Source organism: Musa acuminata, chromosome BXJ3-5 (assembly GCF_036884655.1).
Source record: "Musa acuminata AAA Group cultivar baxijiao chromosome BXJ3-5, Cavendish_Baxijiao_AAA, whole genome shotgun sequence".
In the NCBI taxonomy this organism is placed as follows: domain Eukaryota; kingdom Viridiplantae; phylum Streptophyta; class Magnoliopsida; order Zingiberales; family Musaceae; genus Musa; species Musa acuminata.
In genome coordinates this window covers 702,652-725,110 of record NC_088353.1, presented here as the reverse complement: position 1 = coordinate 725,110, position 22,459 = coordinate 702,652, and the positions used below count along the sequence as shown (strand labels likewise).

At 38.5% G+C, this 22,459-nt stretch overlaps 3 protein-coding genes across 14 annotated transcripts; 1 reads left to right on the top strand and 2 right to left on the bottom strand.

The window, feature by feature from the left end:
• Positions 1 to 2,029: 2,029 nt before the first annotated feature.
• LOC135638160 (protein trichome berefringence-like 7) lies at positions 2,030 to 8,287 on the bottom strand. Of its 3 annotated transcripts, XM_065151137.1 has the most exons (5): positions 7,059 to 8,287; positions 5,184 to 5,342; positions 2,775 to 2,842; positions 2,565 to 2,686; positions 2,030 to 2,380 (listed from the first exon to the last, which is right to left on the bottom strand). In XM_065151137.1, exons 1-4 carry the CDS (start codon positions 7,853 to 7,855, stop codon positions 2,571 to 2,573), a joined length of 1,140 nt encoding a protein of 379 aa, XP_065007209.1. In that variant the 5' UTR covers positions 7,856 to 8,287; the 3' UTR covers positions 2,030 to 2,380; positions 2,565 to 2,570. The 3 variants fall into 3 exon arrangements, with proteins under 3 accessions (XP_065007209.1, XP_065007208.1, XP_065007210.1); XM_065151136.1 differs by having other exon boundaries at positions 2,565 to 2,842; XM_065151138.1 differs by lacking the exon at positions 2,030 to 2,380 and having other exon boundaries at positions 2,564 to 2,686; positions 2,749 to 2,842; positions 7,059 to 8,006.
• Positions 8,288 to 14,482: 6,195 nt separating this feature from the next.
• Positions 14,483 to 15,961, top strand: LOC135637675 (bidirectional sugar transporter SWEET1a-like). The gene is made up of 6 exons (XM_065150369.1): positions 14,483 to 14,635; positions 14,729 to 14,765; positions 14,862 to 14,957; positions 15,034 to 15,313; positions 15,390 to 15,509; positions 15,584 to 15,961. Exons 1-6 carry the CDS (start codon positions 14,602 to 14,604, stop codon positions 15,788 to 15,790), a joined length of 774 nt encoding a protein of 257 aa, XP_065006441.1. The 5' UTR covers positions 14,483 to 14,601; the 3' UTR covers positions 15,791 to 15,961.
• Positions 15,962 to 16,463: 502 nt separating this feature from the next.
• On the bottom strand, positions 16,464 to 20,490 carry LOC103983638 (uncharacterized). Of its 10 annotated transcripts, none has more exons than XR_010496518.1 (4): positions 20,262 to 20,490; positions 19,851 to 19,999; positions 18,523 to 18,783; positions 16,464 to 16,711 (listed from the first exon to the last, which is right to left on the bottom strand). XR_010496518.1 is itself a non-coding variant. In XM_065151099.1 (4 exons), exons 1-3 carry the CDS (start codon positions 20,393 to 20,395, stop codon positions 18,566 to 18,568), a joined length of 417 nt encoding a protein of 138 aa, XP_065007171.1. In that variant the 5' UTR covers positions 20,396 to 20,482; the 3' UTR covers positions 16,464 to 16,711; positions 18,523 to 18,565. The 10 variants fall into 10 exon arrangements, 6 of the variants coding, with proteins under 6 accessions (XP_065007171.1, XP_018681466.2, XP_018681469.1 ...); XR_010496517.1 differs by having other exon boundaries at positions 18,523 to 18,814; positions 19,851 to 19,958; positions 20,262 to 20,478; XR_010496516.1 differs by having other exon boundaries at positions 19,851 to 19,958; positions 20,262 to 20,477.
• Positions 20,491 to 22,459: the final 1,969 nt, after the last annotated feature.

The window sequence follows — 22,459 nt, the reverse complement described above, 5'->3', positions numbered from 1 at the left end:
AGAGAGAGAGAGAGAGAGAGAGAGAGAGAGAGTCACGTACACTGGCGAACTCCACGGGTGGCGATCCCTCCTGGCTGTAGACACATCCCACCTGCATCTGCATGGCCTCGTGAACCCAAACATTCCGTCACCACTGTCTTCTCTACTGTTAGCTTATCATCTCCGGCTGTTTGAGTTGGCCTCTTTTACATGGCACGGCACGGCATGGCATGCATGCATGCATGATTCCATGAGAGTGCTCAGATTGCCCACATGAGTGACAAGTGAATGTTACCCACTGATGTATCAGTGTACTTATCGGTAATGACCGATGGTGTACATGCAGCAGCAGTAGTACGTGAAGACACATGAATGGCACGTGAGGATCAGGTGGACTTTATGCAGTGATACATCAGTATACTCTGTGTGTACTTTGGATTTAGAGGTGATGATACTCCTCATCCCGGTTTAGCGTTTAATTTTAATTTTAATCTGAATCTGAATCAAATTGAAATAGAAAAATGGAATTTGCAAGTTTCGATTTGTGACAATGTTTAATTCGAGTATGACTCGAATAAAAATCAAAAGTGAATCAAGTAATCGATTTGATGATTTCGAACCAATTTTTGATATTTGAAAGTAGAATCGGATTATAGTTTATTTTTGAACCGATTAAAGAAATTAAAAGGGTTTCATGTTCTTGTGCTTTGCACTTCAAACATAAAGTCTAATTAGTTAGGGTCGACTAATTTATTTATTTATGGTCAATTAGGTGCTAATGCTGGTAAATTATAGAAAAAAAATTCATTAATTACTGATAATTATGAGTAGTGATCTAAAGAGAGATAATGAAAACCCTAAAATAATTTTAATAAATTATTTATTTAATTAGAGGTATTTATGTAATCAATAATGAGATTCCAATAACTTGATCAGGGATGGATAAGTTCCCAATAACATGACTACTCTAAGTTTCACATAAAGTGTAATTTGTATTTGGAAGTCATATCCTTTATATAAATGTACAAAGATTTTTGCTTAATAATTACACTTTGAAAACATTTTACATGTAAATTAGATTAAAAGATTGCAGATATTGGCAGTGAAAGATTAGTGTTGAAGAGTGATATTTTTCTATCAGGAGCTTGAAGCTTGCTGACTAGGAAGAATTGATGCAATGTTCCTAATTTATTGCAAGAAAGTTTCACAGAGAGAGAGAGAGAGAGAGAGAGAGAGAGAGAGAGAGAGAGAGAGAGAGAGAGAGTTAAGCTGTTAGTGGACCAACAATAATTTTATCTTGACCAGCCTCTGACAGAAAAGAGAAAACAGTGCACTTCTTGGAGTAGTTCAGCTCAGTCTTCAGTAGATGTTGGTGATGACAGGAACTGCCTCAAGTTTATGAGCTGCTGAGAGATTTCCTTCTTCTCTGGACAAGCACAGGAGAAACCATGAAGACTTGGACATAGACTGGCAACTTCCCATGGATCAGGTTGGTAACTCTATTTATTGCAGCAGTTACAATATGTGCAAGGAAGAACATGATGAAACTGGATGCAATCTCATGCTTAACACCTATTTATGGTCAATATTTGTCACCATAGAATTACAAGCTGATTAAATCTGTCATGTCATTACAAATGGTGACCCAAAATATTCTTCATATCAAGAATGATACAGTTTGAGATCCGAATTATAAATAAGTAGTATCATTCCGACCATGAGTTGAGGATCTCTCTTCTCACCATAATCCAAATTATAAACAAGTATCATTCCAACAAATATAACATGGGGATCTTTCTCTTCTCCCTATAATTTACCTTGAAAACACGAGATTTGTCTTACCTCAAGATTTGAGTTTCAAATCAGGACCAGGTCGGATTATCTCATAGCAAGGATTTGTTGCAAGGATTTATAAAAGGTAAACATCCATTAAGGTATAAATATACATCAGAAACTTAAATTTTGGAAAATGAATCAAGCAATGCAACCAACCACTGACCTTCAAACCCACAATTTATCAGACATATCTCTAGCGTAAAACAACAAAACAAAAACAAACAAAAAAACAAAATTGATATTTTCATTTGTAAATGTTAACCATGTCATCATTACATTCATTTCTGCAATTACTGAGGTTCAAAAAGGAACAAAAACAAATCAAAAAGAAATATAAGATTCTACGGCTTGGTGTTACTCCAAAAGCTCGTCACAGGACCAAAAAAGACAAAGAATTATTCAAAAGAATGGATGTGAACTGATTTCCCCTAACAAAATGCGTCTGTGTTAGAGACAACTCTTCCCCTTTCAGCATCCCCTGTGAGGCGAAACCAGAAAGAATCTATAATATGTGAAAAATAAAAGGCCATCATTCCTCAGTGTCATCTACCTATCTGTTTCCACCCTGCAGATAGGAAAAGGGATGTCTCGTTATGCATGACATGGAAATTAAGATTCACTACTCACATTAGTATGTTCTAATATGATCAATTGTTTTGTTTCCTTATCCGGAGATGAATTGGGAAGTATTAATGCAAGCTTTGTGGCTGCAAGTGTACTGCATAGTGGAGACAATAACGGAGACTCACCATTCGTCAGAAGATAAGAGAATACAAGCTCGTTCCAAGCATCGGGGACTCCAGGAAGACACCAGTGGCTGCAATCAAGAATGGAAGATGGGTGGCTCCAAGTGCCGATGTGGGCGTCGCTCCTAGACGCACCCATTAATGTTACATTGAGGACGGTAACAGGAACTGTCATATTTGCAACTACCTCAGCTAATATATCAGCAAACTCACTCCTGTCATTAGCTTTGGCCACGGCGAGAGGTTGCTCGGTTACCTCACAGGCCTTTTGGTTTAAGCCACTGAAACACCATAATCCATACAAGTAATGTTACGAGGAGTTAATCCTATACTTTTAACAGAACAAATGAAAATTAACCAAGTGGCAAGCAGGTCAAACATGAGCACAGAATGTGTCTTGCATTGGACAGTGACATAAAAAGAATGTGTGCGGCAAATCAACAAAAGTAACCAATTCTGCCAACCCACATGATTTCCTCTTACATGGATGTCCGAAGACACAGAGAAACATCTTATAAGCCTAATTAGTTGACAGATGCAGGCATCAGCACTAACTCTTCGTAGCAAAGTGGTTGTCTCTTAAAACTGTAAGAATATCGCTCGACACTTTTAAGTAGATGAATATTAGGAACAATTTAGATTCCAAGCGATAGCTTTAGAAGAATCTCAATTATTCGATGAACCTGCCTTCACATGTGAGTATCTTAGCTAGCTTGTTTTCCATACTAGGTAGACCCATTACTCTCACTTTGAGGATACCAGAACAACTACTCGTTCACAGTTGTGTGCACAATTGCTGATTGAATTACAGGGTAAGAGAAAGATTATCACATTGCCTTGGCATTTCAACAGTCCAGAATTGGTCACTGTGGAATGATTGTGAGAATCGGGTCTAATATAGTGCAAAAGTTTCCATATAGACTTAGTTTTGGTGCACTAATATCTACTTTACATAGAAAAACACATCTTGAAATGAAATTCTCATATATGTTCATATGATGTAACCTTGTTAAGAAGTTAACCCTCCAACAGGGTAAGCATCCATCAAGACCACTGTTAGGATGGTTTCTGTTGAAATAGGATAGAAGATAATTTGTTTTCTTTTTCTTCTCTCTGCCTACGGCATATAAAATCAAAAATAGTAATAGAAAAACTGGCTACCAAAAGATCAGAGCACTTCAGTACAAGTTCTTTGCGGTCAAATAACCAGTTCAATAAGAGTGAAAATTTTCTAATTCAATTAGCATGCTTAGATATCTAAACAGAACCAAGACACTGATTTCTAATTTAGACTACAAACCCATCTAATTCTGTTCTAGTAGCTAAATGTAGCCTAGATCAGGGATGCATTCATCCATCTTCGAGTCAGATTTAGTTTCTAGAAGGAACTCAGATAAAAGAGTAAAGGACAACACATAACGAAAAAGGATGATATAGAAAAGCTGGAAGCTTTATTTACAACCAGCAGGTGTTCATCCAGGACTCTAGAAGATAGGAGAACATAAGCAACGTGAACAAGTTATATTTCTAGTATAACCTTGAAGAAAACAAAGACCCCGGATTAGACACCTCAATAACTCTTAGATAACATTTAGTCTAAATTGACCCTTTCAAATGAAAATCGAGACAGATATGCAATAATAAATCAAGTCTAAGCAATGGATGAATTTATACTAAAAAAAGATCATATTGAATTCTAGGTGGCCTTTCTATCAATATCATGGTTAGCAAGATTAGGATTGAGACCGTGATCCAGACAGACTGGGGGCAAAAAAATCAGGAACAGCAAAATTGGTTGGAACAAAATCACGATGAATGAGAATGGTTGGATCAGATAGATGAGATCGAGATCTCAAATGCCATAATATCTCTCTTCCTTGTCATAACATATGTATTCAGCTAAGAACTACTATTTCACTTCTATTTGCCTGTACTCCTACCTCTCTATTCACACATTGTTGGATGACGACCATTGAAATAGTGACAAATGCAATGGTGGCAATTGCTAAACAAAGATGCCACATCCTCTGCTTCACAATAATATTCATATTTTTTTATCACAATTCCTAGTCTTCCTCTGCTTTCATCTTCTTTAAAGGCTGACACCTGTTGCAGCAGTCAACCTTCTATCTCTTCTTTTGTTTGAGGTTGAATATTTTTCCGGAACTGATCGAAATTTGCCAACTCTAACCAAGCCTGATCAGTTTATAATCTGATTCTGACAAGTTCCGATCAATCTGTTTATAAAGCTGAAAGATTGGTCGAAATTGGATTGGCTTTGACCGAGACAACTATTGATCAGGTGATCCACATCCAACTTGGTTATTACAGAAACCTATGGTCTATATCATTGTATTCTTGAAAATGTAGTAGCTATGGGGGCAATGAGAACAATGTAAGTAATATGAGCTAAAATAAAATTCAGGCTGTAAAAGATCTGTCTACACAAAACGTGTAACAAATGAAATATTAAAGGTACTTAGATGTCATATTTACCTAATTTAGTTTAGTTCAGAAAATGCCACTTGTAAACCAGTAAAGTATACAATCTAAAATTTTAAAACTAGGAATAACTAACACCTCTCTAATTAGAAGTTCAACATATTGGTATGAAATAAATACCTCCAGTGGGAAGGTTCGAATGTTCGGAAGAAGACATGAGTTCTGTTTGTGTTAACCATTGTTTCAACCCATGTTGCCCAGGTGTCCAAGGCCATCCTGAAGGCAGAACTGATGGACTTTCCGAGCTTCAATACTCCTCCAACCTGGAAATAACAACCCCTGCAGAGCAGATCATTTAGGATTTGTTTTTAGTGAAAACTACTTAAATATCTTAAGTTCTGATTGCAAAGTTGCATATAAAATGATAAATAATATAGCTTGAGATTGTTGAAAACTAATATGCCTGATATGTTAATCTTCAGATCACTCTTGAAGCTATCAACATTTCAACATCATGTTGTTCTCCTCAGGACAAACGATGATTGTTATCTGATCTGCAGGCTTTGAAGATTATAACAGCAGAGCTAGACCATAGCTTCAGGACATATTAATAAAACCAAAATGGTTCACAGTACAAGTATGATACTACTGGAATAGCAAGTGATTCGGGTCTTATCCAACTAAATTGTCAGCTGAGATCCTAGCAAGAACAGTTCATGCTCTGAAGGTGACTGTAGCATGACTTACTCCATCTACAAAATCTGGCTGCTTTATATTGGCAGAATCCTCATGAGCTTGGTCAGGATCTACTGACAAAAAAATCTTGGGCTTTGGGTCATGATATGATGGTTTTAAGGCTGTTGATATTCTTTCTCATTAAATTAATTTCAAGTAACCAAAACTGTAAATGCATTATGTTAGGTAATAAGAAAAGAAGGCTCATTAGGACTTCTATCACGGGTGCCTTTGGCTCTTGATGGGAAATAAAAGTGGGAAAAAGTCTATATTCATTATTGCTGCTTAGGATGCACATATATTCAAATTTTATTTTGATCCTAGTAGGAATCTGAGGCATTATTTTTCTGATTAATAGCTGTTGAGGGCGAGAGTCCAGTACTTAATATGTTCTAGTATACTTCAATGACATGCATGCAACTGTTCATCACCCAAACTTGCACAGTCTCCCATTCTTTTCACTCTTATCTACGTCCTACGATTCACACAATTATAAGCTAAAGAACTTATTTTGCACCATAATACATCATCATCCTGGAAGGGGACTTCTATTGCCTTTCAACACCTCAAACCCATCAGCTTTCTACCACTATCACAATATAAAAAAAATTAGTAAATCAGTTCAAAGCGTTCCTCACTAAATCTCATTTTTAAAATACAAAGGGTTCTCATACAATGTTGAACCATGGTGGACTCTTCATGCAAGTGGCTTTACACACTGCTCACTCTACTAGTTGAAAATTAGATTTTTGATTAAGAAGTTGACATACTGTACACTCTTAACGATGGTAATCCCTTCACAAGTTTTTCTCTCCTGAAAAAATTTCTTCTACGAGTTATGATAGGATGACATATTTCTCAAAAAGATAGATCAGTAAGATACTTGGTAACATCTGCAATTTAACATATTTGTTCCAATCTGTAGCAAGTCGGCAACTACATGACCTGCTTTCATCTACTGATTCTAGGCCCCAAGTGTTATAGGCTTCTTGATGCTCAGGCTGTGTTCATCGAGTGGCTTTTCAGTCAGGAATTTTTCCTCCCGACTTGTTTCATATAGTTGAAACTCTTCACAGAGCCATTGAAGATTGTTGAGTCCGTAGACCTATCTCCATTTAGAATGATTCTTGTCCTACACCGCTTGTAATTTGGAATGTATAAGACAAAGACCTCATCCCGAGTTCTTTACAAAGAGATTTATAGAACAAATTTTCAAATAAAATATAAGATCATGTCCAACAGGAGACTACTATGATCGAGCTTTTAAACAACATTAAGGAAACTAGGGGAAAAACCTAAGAGCCAAATGCAAAAACTTACACATCAAAGAGTTTACTTGGAGTCCACCAATGACCTGAGTTGAAGATCAGAACATCTGAATCAATCCACCTCTGATTAATCTCATCCATCTTGTCCAGTTTGAGTGTCATATGGATCCTCCTCGGCCCATTTGTCGGTGGCAAGCCCTGCTGCACTAGGAACACTGAGCGGAAGAACTCTACACTCAGGTTGAATGTTTGGAACTTAACACCCAAGAATCGAATTGTTTTCGAGATCTTATTTCCATTCACTTCATAAACAGTTTTGGGATCCTGCACCCCGGTCATAAGCATGCATATGAGAGACTCCCACTGTGTGCGACTCATCGAATCACCCACAAAGACAACTCGCTTCCCTCTGAGCCGTTGCAAGATTTCATGTACGTCAAACTTGGGAATATCACAGTGTCGAGGCTTCCACCTCCACTTAAGATAGTTTTTATCTTGTCTCCCATTTGCCAAGCAATTGAACCCCCTCTCGGCAAATGGGCATTCCGTGCCATTGTACAGCGGATATGAGCTATCTGGAACCCAGCTACCGTCAAAGACATCACAGACATCGGACTCATCATAGAACCCTGCAACCAACCTCCCACGACTGGGGTATCGGAAAGCATAGAGATAAATAACACATCCAACGACAAGTAGCACCGAGGCCAAACAGAAGATCACTGCCAGGTAACTGAAGGATGGCCCTGGCGCCACCCACCATTTCCGATGAGCCGAAACCCTAGGACTGCCCACACTCCGAGGCGTAAGTCTAGCCGAAGCACTCCTGCTAAAAGTACCGTTCACCATCGCATCGCAGCTGCAGAAAGATCGAAGAACCACCCTATCTTCCAACGAAGATCAAATCGACCTCAAGAACTGAGGGATCGGTCGGTTCCACCCAAGATCAGCCAACAGGCGACGAAACCGCCGGTTCTTGATCCCAACCCAATCCCGACGAGCAACAAAAACCCATTTTCCACCATCCCAGAGCCGTGAACTGGACGATACGTGAGTCAAAATCCGATTTTGAGCACAGAAGGTCCGATTTCTACACCGGGCGACAAAATTTACAGAGGACAAAGGATCGAGAGGGGAGAGACACAGAAATCAAACCCGATCCTCCTCACGATACACCCCCTTCAACCGCCCATGCCACTTCTCGTTAACGGAAACGCCAACTCTAGCTCGAGATCTCGCGCCGGTGGCAGCGAAAAGAGAGGAATGTGGCGGAGTGGAGAGGCCGCGCTCCGAGGATGGTGGCGAAGGGACGGAGATTAAATAGCTGACAAGTAGAAGGGTAATTTGGTAAATTTTGAAAACGTGACACATTTTGGAAGTTGGTAATTATGTAGACGGAGTTTGTTTTGAATTTATTGACTTCATTAATGTGTAATTTTCACTTTTGGTATGCTAAATTGATATGATAGTTTTAGGGCCAAATTGTCATCAATTTTATTACCCCCTTTCTTTTCAAATTATTTTAAAAAAAAAAGTGGTGCCATTTTTGGAATAATATATACTTATATATATGCTTTGAAAAAGAGAATATTATTATTATTTATTATTCTTATATAAATATTTCATATACATTATAATTATAATAATAATATGAATTACTCAGGATTTTTTTACCATCATTTGCATCGATAAAAAATCATATATTTAATCTATGCTATTTACTTGTAACATATTACTCGTAAAAAGATAAGGTTTCAGAAAGAATCTTTACGTTGTTTTGACGTAGATTTCGAAGAAAAAACTCGATATGTTTCATCTTTTCAATATTATGCTTCGTAACAAAAAGTTGAAAGATCAATATATCAAGGGTATTGATGTGATCTGTTACCGATTGTTTGAGTTAGGATGGTAATTCGGATCCAATTGAAATTTATTTTAAATTAGTCTCGATCTAAGAGTGTCAAACTTATAAAACTAAGCGGAAAGCATTCCTGATTAATGATCCTTTGACAATCAAGTCAATTCTTGAATTCAATCTAGCGCTTGCCTAGGCTAGTCGCACCAATCATGAGTTTGGACGATCGATCATTCGATCTCATATCACTTCATGATAAGTACGTGTCTCACGATCCGACCATTTCCTGTTGGTCACGTGTAATCCTTGTGTTATTTGACAATTGACCCGTCAATGACGTGTAGCCCACGTGATAATATTACATTCGATATGTCACTCTTTCTTAGAGATGAAAGCAAACATAGTATTAGATAGACAGATAGCGTGATGATATCATAAGTAACATCGTATGTGCATCATATAAGAATATGATTCTAAGCGAAGATGATAAATTTTAAGTTTGTAATATATAGGATATCTTAATCTCTAAGTCAAGTTAGAGAGATTGTGGTATCATGATCTAGCTTCAAAAAGATGATAAAAGCTTCTAGTTTGTTTATATATATGTATATTGTTAGACGGATTTATTATTATTAACTTAGATTAAAGTAATTTTGATTAGTAATATAGGTTTATCAAGATATGAGTTAGTTATCTCATCAGATTATACCTTAATAAAAAATAATTTAACATTTCAACTATTAATTTTGATAAAATTTTAAGAGCATTCATTTGAACTAATTTATAAGGAAAACAAATATATTTCGTAGTACATAAAGTGGCCAATGCATTCAACAAATCAAAAGTTTCTCAAATGAGGTGAGACAATTGGGGATGGATGATGATGACCAGCTTGGAGTGCTCAATGACAACATTGTAGTAATGAAATCATGGCTTGAGTAGGTGTCTTCCCTTGAGATAGGTTCTACCTCAGCACCCTTCTTGATATGCCAAGGAGAGTAGGTTTCAGTTGACTTCTCCCTCAATAAAAAGAAGACATGTTTGGAGGAAGAGGAAGAAAAGCTGCAAAGACAGATGTGACTATAGAAAGAGACTTTGGATCAGCAAAGGGTTGGAAAGTTGAGGTCTGGTGTCACTTAGCTCAGGTGAGGATACTCTTTTCTAGTTTCCTTTGGGAACTGCAAGGTGTCATGTCCTCTTCAAGAGTCAGTAATCCCCAGCATTTCAATGAAGAATTCAAACACAAACCAATGCAATCTTGACCTAAAAAAAGCTCTTTCCAACTTCTGGGTTAAGAATGATTCTAAAAAGAGTTTCTCAACATGCTTAAATCAAATTTGGATACTCTTACTAGGATTTAGGATGATTCCAAAATATGATAAATTTATATTTAAAACATTAATTTAGTAGTAATACAATAGATCCTCTTAATATGATAAAGTTTAACTACAGAAAATAAAGTCTTGAGATTAAATTCTGTCTTCACCACTTAGTTGAATATGTTATACAGTTTAGTGCTTCATAAATGTGTCACTATACTACATATTACCTACCCTGGACATTATTACTTGTGCAGCTGCAGAGTAGCAGATTCATTGTTTCATCAGCTGGTGGATTCCCCCATTTAGCACACCAGTCATAAACAATGAAAGAGATGCTTGCTGACAGAATGCAGTCATCAAACTAGTCTATCATACAAAAATATTCACATATTGTTCACCTACTCCTTAAATGGTATCTGAAACAGGAGGCTCTACTCTAGAGAAGTGTAGAAGATGATGATGATGATGATGAAACATAAAAATTACAAATAATGCAGTACATGCATGGAAAAACTGAGCTTGATTGCTTACAAAGGAAAAAAGTGTGCTATATCCTATTTTGTGATTGAATTAAAGTGCATTGCAGCAAGTTTTCAGTAACTTTCCTGAAAGTAAGAGGAAAGGAAAACAGCCAGGTAATTGTCAAATGATTAAAGCAAAAATGGATTGTTGATGGGACAATCTGTAGATTCTATTGAAGACCCTTGTCATGGTTATCCTAAACTGAATGCGATCTAAGATTCTAACTTGGAACAAGATCCAATCAATTGATCCTTTTTCCATGACCAGAATCATAAGTATCAAGTTCTTCACTATTTGTACATAAAACAGATCAGAGCAACGAAATCCTGGGTCCTTACAAGGAGACAGACCAACGATTCCTACAATTCAAGCTACTGATTTGTCTCGGTGAAGTAAAAATGTTGAAGAAGTTGGAGAGGAGAAGTGGGCACAAACTCCAATTTCATGCATAAGCCATTGGATGAGGTTCGAAAGGAGTTGTTGAGTGCTGTGCTTTGCTCATGAAAAGGTTGACACCATCTTCATTGCTCTCCAAATTGGTTCAAGAGAAGAACATTCCAAAGTTTTCTTTGTAGGAGCTCTTAAGAAAGAGACGAGTGTGTGAGAAGTGATTCCTAAGTGTTGGAGGAAAAATATGTTAAGAACTTGGTAAAACGCAGAGGTTTTTATTCTGACCCAAATGAGTTCTATTCAAATTGCTTTCCATGTTCTCCACCTTCTTTTGTGGGGAATTTTATTGTTTGAACTGGTAGACTTTGTGAGTGAGAACTCCAGGTGTCTTCTCTCTCTCTCTCTCTCTCTCTCTCTCTCTCTCTCTCTCTCTCTTCATATGAGAAGATTGTTTGAATATTTTGAAAGTCCAATAATTATTTTTATAGTTAAGCAATCGAGTCCAGATAAATGAAGATTTCATTAATTAAAGAAGCATATGGCAGTATCAGTCAGGTTCGATAGTTCAGATCAGCTTCTTCCTCCTGAGAAGCAAGCTTGCACATTGTCTTAAAGGACCACAAGATCAGCATTCTTTCAAACAAAAGCTAATAACTTAATATGATCCAAATAAAATAAACCAAGCATTTATTTCTTGATGGGAGTCAGGGAAGCCATTGGTGAATGCAGAGTTAGCTGAATACTGTCTTCACTTGCCTTTGCCGCACTGATATTTACTTTTGGGATGCTTGTTCTTGGATCCTAACTTGATCTGCAATGCTTACATGTCTGGTTTTCTTGATATCGGAGCAATGTATTCTGAAACAGCATGCAACATTTAAGTTTGATAGCGTTGGAATTCTAGGTTTCTATCTGAACACCTTCAATGTTTGCTCATGTGCCACTTCATTTTGATTCCAATAAGAATTCATTTTGACACAGTTAGCTCCTATGTTTTGTGAACACTGTAACTATGCGATACATGAGATTAACCTTTGAAATGATCATCGATTGATGCAACTGCTAATGTTGCTAAACTGACAAAGGGTTAGTGAGCTGTGAGCTTCTGTTCATTTGGCTTTGTTATAGTCTGCTCAACAACTTGAGTTTACTGATGTCTGTAACATGATTAGAGTAAATTAACACTTCATCATGTTAATTTCCTGAATGAAAACACCCTCAAGGGAACAAGGTACATAAAAATGATCTTAAGAGATCGTTCATAATTATACATATGTTGCATCCATTGATTGAAGTAGCAAACACTTGTACATCGTGGATCCTAATAAACACATTGCAATCTGAATGTCTAAACAGTGTTCTTGGATGCTCGATGTCTATCTATTGCATGCGGTCATGGCACCTCTTCCTCTTCAAGCTCTTCCACCGTGTAGCACTCTGTGTTCGAGTTTGTCTTCTTCCACTTCAATCTCTAAATGCTGCTCCGCCCGTCGATTGATCGAATGCATGACATCGAAACATGCACTCTGTGTCGATGGGAAGAAGCACACATGTGCCTTCTTTACAAAGCATGGCTAGTAAGATGTAACCTAGCTGAAGGTGATAGAGAAAGACAAGTATGACTCGTGCCGATCTCAAACCTCGGCTGACACATTGCAGTGCTCACAGTAAGATTGGTGAAGACTATTATGTGGTTCTATACTGGTTTTAACTGGTGTCGATCATATCTTATTAGGTCAACCCAAGTTTTCTTTTCCTCATGAAATCCTTGAAATATATAAGTTATTTATTGAACGATTGAACGATAATATAAGGTTTATTTTTATACTTCAAATTCTTGTCATTTAAGTAATCTAATTCTCCAAGCAATTTGATGCCTAATAGGATGAGGAGAAGAAGACTTTGATATCCGAGTAACAATCTAGAGAATGAGTGATACAATGCAAACCTAGAAAATAAATTATAAATTCTTTGAATTAACCCAAATTCAGAAATAAATCTCTTTATATTAATTTCATTCGTCATCTCGTCGATCTACTAACAAAAAATTAGGAGTATACAAAAATCTCACATCCCATTAAATTAAAGAGTTCTGTATCATTAAAACATATTAACTCCAAAAATCCAAAAATACTGATCAACCTTACAATTAGATACCATGACAGTAAAATTCTTTGGAATTAAGAGACTGATATCACCAACAGTGACCATCATCAAGTTGCAATCAGTTGGCCATTCCAAAGAGGGTGGGTTATGGGGGCATATGGTAGGAGCTACCAGAGACCTCCACAGTGACAATCTCCAAACCATCGAAATCGGACAGAGCATTAAAGAGAGAGCTGGAAAGGACATCAATAATTGACATATGATGGCTTTGGTGATGCCTACCACGAGCTGTAGGGTGGCACAAATTAATTTGCTGCAACTTCATTCTCTCGAATGAAACTTGTAGTTCATGAAGCTGTAATCGACATGTTATGGCTTTGTTGATGGCTCCCATGAGCACAAATTTGCTGCAATTTCATTCTCTCGAATGAAACTTGGTTCGTGAAGCTGTAATTGAGATGTTATGGCTTCGGTGATGCATACCATGAGCTGTAGGGTAGCACAAATTTGCTGAGAGTTCATACTCTTGTTGAACTGCTGCTGGTTGTGCATGTAAGAGACCCAACATCTTTCTGCAGCTGCACGACGAGGTGTTAGAACTTGCATGCTGTAGCAGCACACGAAGGTGACTTCCAAAAAGCATCACAGCAAAGAGAAGCTAAATGATGCAGCATTTGCATCCTCATGCTGCTCACACCTTCCTTGATCGGCCCCCGCAAACCCCACGTTTTCCCCTTGCATGGCTGTGACCTTCTGATACAGGAAGGTCCGTGAGCTTTCAGCTTTATGTCCCAGCCGCTGTCTCAAGTGCGAAGCGGTCATGGTGAAGAGATGGATTAGGAATGCCTTGTGAAGCCTTTTGGGGACACCATATTCGGTTCATGCATGCACAGGGACATTAATCCGCCATGAGAGAGAGCTCCTCCATGGATATATATGGCTGTCGTCCAAACTGGCAAAACCCTACCGTGTTGGATTCCCAATGGCTTGCCTTCGTTGCTGCACACTGCTCTGTGCTGTTGGGTCACGCTTTTTGTTGCTGGTAGCCGACAAGTAGTCACGGCAAAAGCTGCACTTTTTTGCTCCCTGCAGTAGGCAGCGTTTGTCCACCTTTGCTCGTCCTCTCACATTCTGAACAGTGCAGAAGGTGAACATTTCTCCTCTTCACCAACACGGATATCTACAATTACTGTCGTAAGATTTCTGTGAGAGAGAGTCAAAGCGTTTATTGAGGTGGTGAGTAGATAAGAAAGAACTAAATGGCACACTCTACCTATATATACCACACTCGAGCACCCACCACGACAGCCCTAATAGATCTGTAGAAGGTGTTTGATCATTCGACGAGGGGTAATTTGAGTTGCTCTTTGGAGGATTCCTGCGTAGTTTCTCTGCAGGAGATGGAGGTGTTGAAGTTTCTGTTTGGCATCTTTGGTGGGTGGTCTGCTTCCTCTGTGTTTCTCTCACTCCTTTTCTGCTACTGCTATTATCATGCATCTGAGTGATTTCTTTGTGGTATTTGAGCAGGTAATGCCACTGCTCTTTTCCTGTTCTTATCTCCAGTGTGAGTTCTTTGCGTTCTCGCCTCTGTTCTCTCTTCCTTCTCCTTGTGATTGCTGAGATTTGATGAGGAATTCTTCGGCAAAATGTTATCCTGTAGTGTCACGTTCCGGAGGATCGTCAGGAAACGATCGACCGAGGACTTCTCAGGTGTTCCCTACAACGTGACCTTCCTCAATTGCCTCCTCTTTGCTTGGTATGCATTCTCTTCTTCTTCATCATCATCTTCTTCTTCTTCGATGCTTGTAAGCATGGCTGACATTACCGTGAAGGTATGGATTGCCATTCGTGTCACCAAACAACATCCTGGTGTCGACGATCAACGGCACCGGGGCAGCCATCGAGGCGGTGTACGTGATCATCTTCCTCGCGTTTGCTCCCAAGAAGGTGAGGGCTCGCATGGGGGGGCTCTTTGCGTTGGTGCTCTCCATCTTCGCCGTCATCGCTCTCGTCTCCCTGCTCGCCCTTCGTGGCCAGGACCGCAAGGTCTTCTGTGGCGTCGCCGCCACCTTCTTCTCCATCTGCATGTACGCCTCGCCCCTGTCCATCATGGTCAGTAAGCGTCCCTTTACTCCTCCCTCCTCCATGCCGTAGACACTGTTGTTTAGGCTTCTTACTCCGTGCGCAGAGATTGGTGATCAGGACCAAAAGCGTGGAGTACATGCCATTCCTGCTCTCCTTGTTCGTGTTCGTGTGCGGCACATTGTGGTTCATCTACGGATTGCTTGGCCATGATCCATTTGTGACGGTAATTCCTTCGATCATGGAGGACTGTTAGTGAATCCGGCTATCATCGTCATGCTCGGGAATTCTGTCGAACAGGTGCCGAATGGGTGCGGCAGCGCGTTGGGGGCGATGCAGCTGGTGCTGTACGCGGTCTACAGGAAGAACAAGGGAGGCGGCGACGCCGATGGCAAGATGGTAGAGATGAACGGAGAGAAGCCTCCAAAGAACGACGCCGTGAGCGCGGAGAAGACGCATCACCACCCCATGGAAGAACAGGTGTTAGAGTGTGCAGTGAGACGGTAACTGCATCCGCTTATGGTCTTTTTTCTGTTCCCTTGTACAATTTTTATTGCCTGTGATTTCTGTAAGCTAATCACAAGGATTTGATGATGATGATGATGATGATGTTATTACAACCCCCTGGGATTTGTCTGTAGTTGTCATATATGAATGAAGCATTGAGGTTTGATTTAATCTTGTGCTTACTACTTTCAAGACCGACCAAAATTAGTTTGATCTGTGATCACTAGAATTATGTGGGGGATGTTTTGGAGAAGACCCCTTCAATATTTGTATCAGTCAAAAATAAATAAATATATATACATATATATATATATATATATATATATATATATATTCTTTGAAATGTTGAAAGAATATACATATATATATATATATATATATAATGGTTTAAAAATAAGTAGGTTGGATAAAACCACTATTAACCATGGTTAAGGTTGGGTTGGCGTATCAGTAATCATTGTCTTGAGCATATTAGGTGAGTAATACAACACGACCGACACCGTCCTCCTCAATGCGTGCGGGACCGACACTGTCCTCCATGCATGTGAGCCCGAGTCCAACCTCAAACCCGCGACTCACGTCCCGATTGAAGTTACGATACAATGGCGTGGCCCCAATCACGAGATCAGCTTTTTGCCCCTGTTATATTCGCAAGGACGAACAAAGAGCTCACTGAAAGAGAGAGCACTCCAAAACAATATTAAAGCGCAATGTAATATGATGAAACAATGTAGGTCAAAATAATATTTACAAGCAAAGAAATTGTTCTCATGATACATATAAACTTCGAAAACACAAAGGAGTTTAGTCCAGCAAGTTTAGTCCATATGCTCTGAAACAACCAAGTACTTTCAACCTCCCATGCAAGTTCCTCATGACAGCATCACAATCATGAGAAAGACCTGGTTCCATCTCACAAGCCTGCACAACAATTGGTGAATATTACAATTGCAAGCTCAAGATTTGGTTAGTTGTCCTCAATAATGTGCCGCAAATAAGTTTAACAAAGTCTTCACTGAATTATGTTGGTTGGCTTTGTAAGCTATACTCAACATGAGGCCTGAATGCAGCATCCAAGTTAAGATTTTTCCAAATCTGATGTAACATCATCTACCAATGTTTGTCTATCTGCCCATTCTATTCTCATCATTTGAAACAATCTCAAAACTACACAATTAATCTAACATATCGTCAGCATCCCAGATCTGATAGCTAGTATATACTTCTGATTATAAACCTTAACCTAACTTATATGATCAAATTTTTTTATATTGTTTTTGCAACAGTTACTGATTTCTATTTGTGATAAGTCTGATGGTATTCTTCCACTTCCCAGAAATATCTTTTCATGCAAATCAAGGATTTCTCATTAAATCTGCTACCAACTTTATCAACAAATAAAAAAATGGAGCCAGCTTAAACATGGGATGCATTCAATAGAAGGGGGTTTCATTGTATGAAGAACATGAACATCATGAAACAGGAAAATGCAACATCTACTGTGGCAGAAGCAGCATTGCTAAACAAATAAGAATTCCCGCTCCAATGAAAAACTTTTAAGACTTGTTGCTATCATGAGTCATCTTTCAAACGGATCTTCGGTATCTTGGTTAATTTTAACACCGCAATAGTTTATTCATGAGTCTAACATCTAGAAAAGCATGAGAAGGAGTGCTTGACAAACTACATGATCAAAATTCAAGTAAAAACAACAATTTCTCAACTTGAAAGGGTAAAACTTCATACGTTGCCCCTTCCTATACCCCATAGTAATGAGAGCTATGCTTTCCATTTTACAAAGAAAATTTGGTGTAAATAAATTTAGTTGTAAAGAAAAATACAAACCTAATCATGGGTTTGCATTTCTCCAACACTTAGACTTACAATGGGTGGGTGACTACCATCCTTTGAAGTAATATTAGCATTACAACAATTGAGTTTCTTGATAAGAATAGGAATATTTTTCTCAAGTACAATAAGCTGCAATTGCATAGGGGATCTCTTCGTGGGGAAATGCTTTTGAAGCTCCCCTATAATTTCTAATGCCTGCAATGGAAAAGAGGGTAAAAGTTCTGTTCACCAACATATACATATACATATATATATGTATATGTATACATATACATATACATATATATGTGTGTGTGTGTATGTATATGTGCATATACATATACACATGTCTATGTGTGTGTGTGTGTGTGTGTTTTCATTAAACTATCAGCTATCACACCAACTATTATTGGCATGCTCCTTATACAAGAAATAAAATTATTCATTTTAATTCTGTCATATCTGACATCCAGGTGATATGACACATCCTAAAATTTTATTTCCTAGAAAATGTCATAATTTTCCTCATTTTTTAACAGTTTTCAAATGTTTTCAAAGCTCGCGAAGTTTTTCTTTATTATACCTACTAAGTACCTAGACAAGAGATTCGATGCTCTTAAAGAATTAATCTAGTTGTTTGGCTAAGAAATGATATCAGCTCTGCTGCAATGGACCACTGAAAGGATCTTTTCCACTATGGTACAACATTATTAGATCAAAACGTAATTGCTATGGAGAAAGATCTTACGCAAGCATAAGACTTATCCTCAGCTGTTAAACATCACAGAACAGAAAGCAGTAAAACACACTTAGACAGCAGAAACTCCCATCATATTTGCCAAAAAACAGACTAGAAAAACTAGAACCATTATAAAACAAGTTCTCTAATGACAAGTACATACCTGTTTTTTCAAGCTTTTATTAGAATCTGCAATAATATGTATGTCATGCATGAGTAATTCTACCATGGTGATTGTATAAGGACGTTAAGTTTCTGGATCGATAGTTTTCTGCATTACAATAGTTGCAAACTTGCAATATCCCAGAACCAACTTGATAGCTGAGACTCTCTTTCCTTCCCAGCAACTTGAAGCTCTCCTTTGTCTGAAACCTAACAGCTCTGTGAGAACTGCCACAATTCATAAAAGCTAGAATTTCTATGCCTGATCAGGTTAATACACATAAATAAGTATCCTACATATAAAAGGTACGGAATTGGAAATTTCCATCAAACATTTTGAGGCTGAAATGAAGCAAGAAACTTGGAGGCATCATGTTTATTTAACTGAAATCTGCAGATGGGAAATAGAAAAATTATCATCACCTAAGAAAATCCACAGAGAAGTTACCATCACCTAAAGAAATCCACTAAGAATCCATTAGGATTAGCAAAAACCTATGCTAACAATCTAGATAATTGAATTGAAATTTGCAAATTTGACATGAAATTAAGATTTTATGAAGGTTGATTATCTTGTACCCACCAAAAGGTAGTAAATAACAAGGTCGACGCTGTAAACGCCTTGCCCAGAAATTTGTCTTTTAGTAACTTCTAAAGCTAGGTCAGAAAAGAAAAGTTTAAAATACTAAATGGAAGAATCTTACAATATGGTTCCTATCCTTCCAAAACATTTAGTCAATAGCTTTCAATGAGCTTAGAATAAAGGCAGATCTTATGTCAATAATATGGGTAGAGATAGGCATACAAGAAAATAATAAAACAACATGATCCACACCATTTTCCTTTTGGTGAGGTTGCCCACATAGTATAATTCAAAATCAAGAAGGCTTCATTAAACATACTACCACCCTACTGTCAAGCCTCTAAAACTCGTACCATTTTCTAGCCAAGGCAAGGTTAAAAAAGAGAGGGACTCACTTAAGAACAAAGAAGTAGTTGTTCAGTAGATATATCTACCTTAAGTAAAGCTAAAAGTATGTGGAAGTGACAAGATACTGAGCCAATTGAACAAACAAATTTCTTTTGTCATTGGATTGTCTTGAATCTTGAGCTTATGGGTTTCGAGCATGCCTATCTCCATCATGTAGAAAAAAATCTAGTGATCTATCACTTGTGAAGCATAATTTCTCATACCAAACAAAGGGAAAACTTACCACAAAAAATAAACTATACTAACAGAAGTATGATATTTTTTAGAATTGCATTTCCTATAACACGATTAGAAGGAAACAAGATACAATCTCAAGCTAGTATAAGCACCAAGCTTACCTCCAGGCATATTTTGGATCGGTCATTAGCGCCAAAATCCGCAACCAACCTTTCGACACGTTCGAATAAACAGTGTGCGACTGCAGCAATTCATCCAAATCCTTCTCTCTGCATCAAGCACCCAAGCAAACATCGTCCAAGTGCTAATGCTAACACACAGATAGAGGTTCAAGCAAACATCTAACTGAGTTGGGTAGAGACAATAGCTCAAGCAAACCCATATGGAAGTTCTCTTATAACCAAGGATTTGAACGCGAATATTAAAGACTAAACATTGAATCAATAGAACAGGAATCTTCCCAAAATATTTAAGCAGCAGATAGAGCGCCAACAAAATCAAACTACGAGGCGATTCTTGAATCTTGAGTTAGGCCTTTTGATCGTTGTTAGGGAGGAGAGTAGGTTGCTTACACCCTCGATCGCCCGGAAAGGACCTTGTTGTTGTAGCAGGCGATCTCGAACCGGACGCCGTGCTTCTTGAGGCGGACGATCGCGATGGCAGTCAGCCGCTTCTGCCCAATGGGCTGCACCAAGCTCTTCGACATCCCCACCGCCTCCTCCTCCTCCTCGCTACCACTCTCCTCTCACTGCAAGTTCGTTTCTACGGGTTGGAAAGCCATGGGCGAGAACGATCGACAAGGGGAAACAAATGAAGGGCGCAGGCCCGTCACGCTTTGAGATGAGTGCTTCCATTCATCGAGGCTTTACGATGCGTGCCTGGACCGCGAGGCGAACTGGGTTGGACCGGCATAGAAGCCTTCGGGCCTGACATGTTGAGCCGGATTTCCACCGTCCGCCACGAATCTACAAGAAGCTAGTAAGCCAACGCACGCATCTCAAAGAAACAAGAAAAAGGAGTCACACCATGAAGGCGGCATACTCTGCCTTCCCTTCAACAGGCGCACCATGAAAGCTCTCTCTCTCTCTCTCTCTCCCTCTGTCTCTGTGTAAGAACAGACCTTGAGCAACGTTACAGCCATTCACAGGGCATGATCCACTGTAAAACAAGAACTGTATTGCTGGCACTGAAATGTAGTTATATGCCCCATAAATATGTGATAAATGACGCTCTTTTCCTTCTTATCTTAGGGTGTCATTCTTCTCAGTGAATAAAATAGTTCAATGTATTGAGAACAGGTTCTTCATCATTAAATGATGGATCCTCAGGTTTCTTTTGATGTGTCAACTAAGAGAAAATTTGCCTGGCAAACCACCAATGAATCTTTAGTAGGAAATGTATTTTGAGATCACCATAGAAATGCACATGTTGCAAAGAATTGGAGTACATTTACCCATCGATTCAATGAGAACACTCAACTTCATCTGACGCCCAAAAAGTATATGGCATTCATAGATTTCTATGATCAATACAAGGAAAGACATGTAGCAACTACAAGGCAAATTCTAGGTTTTATAGTACACCTTTTGCAATATTGAATTATTAGATGCAAAAAACTTGATTTATACTCTTTATCGAAAGCTTAAGCTTACTCTAATTGTTCTATAATCACTCCTTCAATGTGTTTAGTTCCTGTTAGTCTGCAAAATAGGCAAATTATAGAAGAATTCATCTTGTTAGTGATTTTGGATAATTGTTGTCCAATTAATTGATATTTGTATGATCCATATTGATTTCCTAGTAATGTACTTTGTGTTCTTTGTGAGTCCAAGTGATGATGTTAGGTAGAATGGAGATGGAAGCCACCCTCTTTTGCTAAAACAAAATGAAGGTGATGATGATGCATAAAGTAACTCGGCAAACGGTGAGGCAATCTACCACCTGCTACTAGCAGGGGAATGCAATTTTGCTCGCCTCAGAAAGATATACTGCAAAGCATCAGACATCACTTGGTGCAGAAAATGAAGTTGAATTAGCTGCAGATTCATGTGCATAAGCTATGTAACAAATTATACTGTTATATACAAAGATCAAGGCAGGATTCTTCATGGACTACAAACAACTGACACTTCAATTCTTACAGGAATCAAGGCACAGAGATCACACAGGACAATTACAGTCTCTTTGCTTGGCCTGGTGACTGCTTTGGCTATGGAGCAGCTCCAGCAGCAGCTGGAAAAAACCTGGCATGGATGACTTTTCTCAGCATTTCCGCTTAGTTGCAGCACATCAGCAGCCATGGCTACTCAGGAGGCTCACTTCCTTCTTGATCGGAGAGAATTTTGAAAACCATCTTCATCACCAAGATGCTGGTTGCATTTGGGGTGTTCATCATCTTGAGCCAGTCTCCAGGATGAACATTTTCAGGGCACAGAGAGAGAGAGACTTCCACCACATTCATTGTTCATCTAAAAAAAAGCTTGAAGTGCACAAGCATCACATGCTTATTATATCAGGTAAGAGAGAACTCTCAAGGCATACGTCTCTTAATTGTGGCACACAAAAGATGTCACCCTCAATAACAACCTTTCAGCATAAATTTTGATGTTGGGGTTTGGCACCAACATGCTTGAATCATATTGATTGTGGAGTCTGCATAAAATTAGTTCCTTCTTCAAGGTTATATTGCGCAAAGAGAATTAGTTTAATCTCTCCTCTCCTTTGCTTTAAAGCAATATCAAGCTGTTATGTATCACTGTCACCTTAACTG

Excerpts from the sequence above, each read along its gene's own strand:
- LOC135638160 (XM_065151136.1), bottom strand. The coding sequence starts at position 7,855 with ATGGTGAACGGTACTTTTAGCAGGAGTGCTTCGGCTAGACTTACGCCT. Across the intron at positions 5,343-7,058 it reads CCAAGTAAACTCTTTGATGT|GGGTTGTTATTTCCAGGTTG; the intron begins GTAAGTTTTTGC and ends TCTGCTCTGCAG. Across the intron at positions 2,381-2,564 it reads CTCTTATCTTCTGACGAATG|GGTGGAAACAGATAGGTAGA; the intron begins GTGAGTCTCCGT and ends TCCTATCTGCAG.
- LOC135637675 (XM_065150369.1), top strand. The coding sequence starts at position 14,602 with ATGGAGGTGTTGAAGTTTCTGTTTGGCATCTTTG. Across the intron at positions 14,958-15,033 it reads AATTGCCTCCTCTTTGCTTG|GTATGGATTGCCATTCGTGT; the intron begins GTATGCATTCTC and ends ATTACCGTGAAG. Across the intron at positions 15,510-15,583 it reads GCCATGATCCATTTGTGACG|GTGCCGAATGGGTGCGGCAG; the intron begins GTAATTCCTTCG and ends TCTGTCGAACAG.
- LOC103983638 (XM_018825921.2), bottom strand. The coding sequence starts at position 20,395 with ATGTCGAAGAGCTTGGTGCAGCCCATTGGGCAGAAGCGGCTGACTGCC. Across the intron at positions 19,959-20,261 it reads CTTTCCGGGCGATCGAGGGT|AGAGAAGGATTTGGATGAAT; the intron begins GTAAGCAACCTA and ends TGCTTGATGCAG. Across the intron at positions 18,750-19,850 it reads GATCCAAAATATGCCTGGAG|TTCTCACAGAGCTGTTAGGT; the intron begins GTAAGCTTGGTG and ends GAATTGTGGCAG.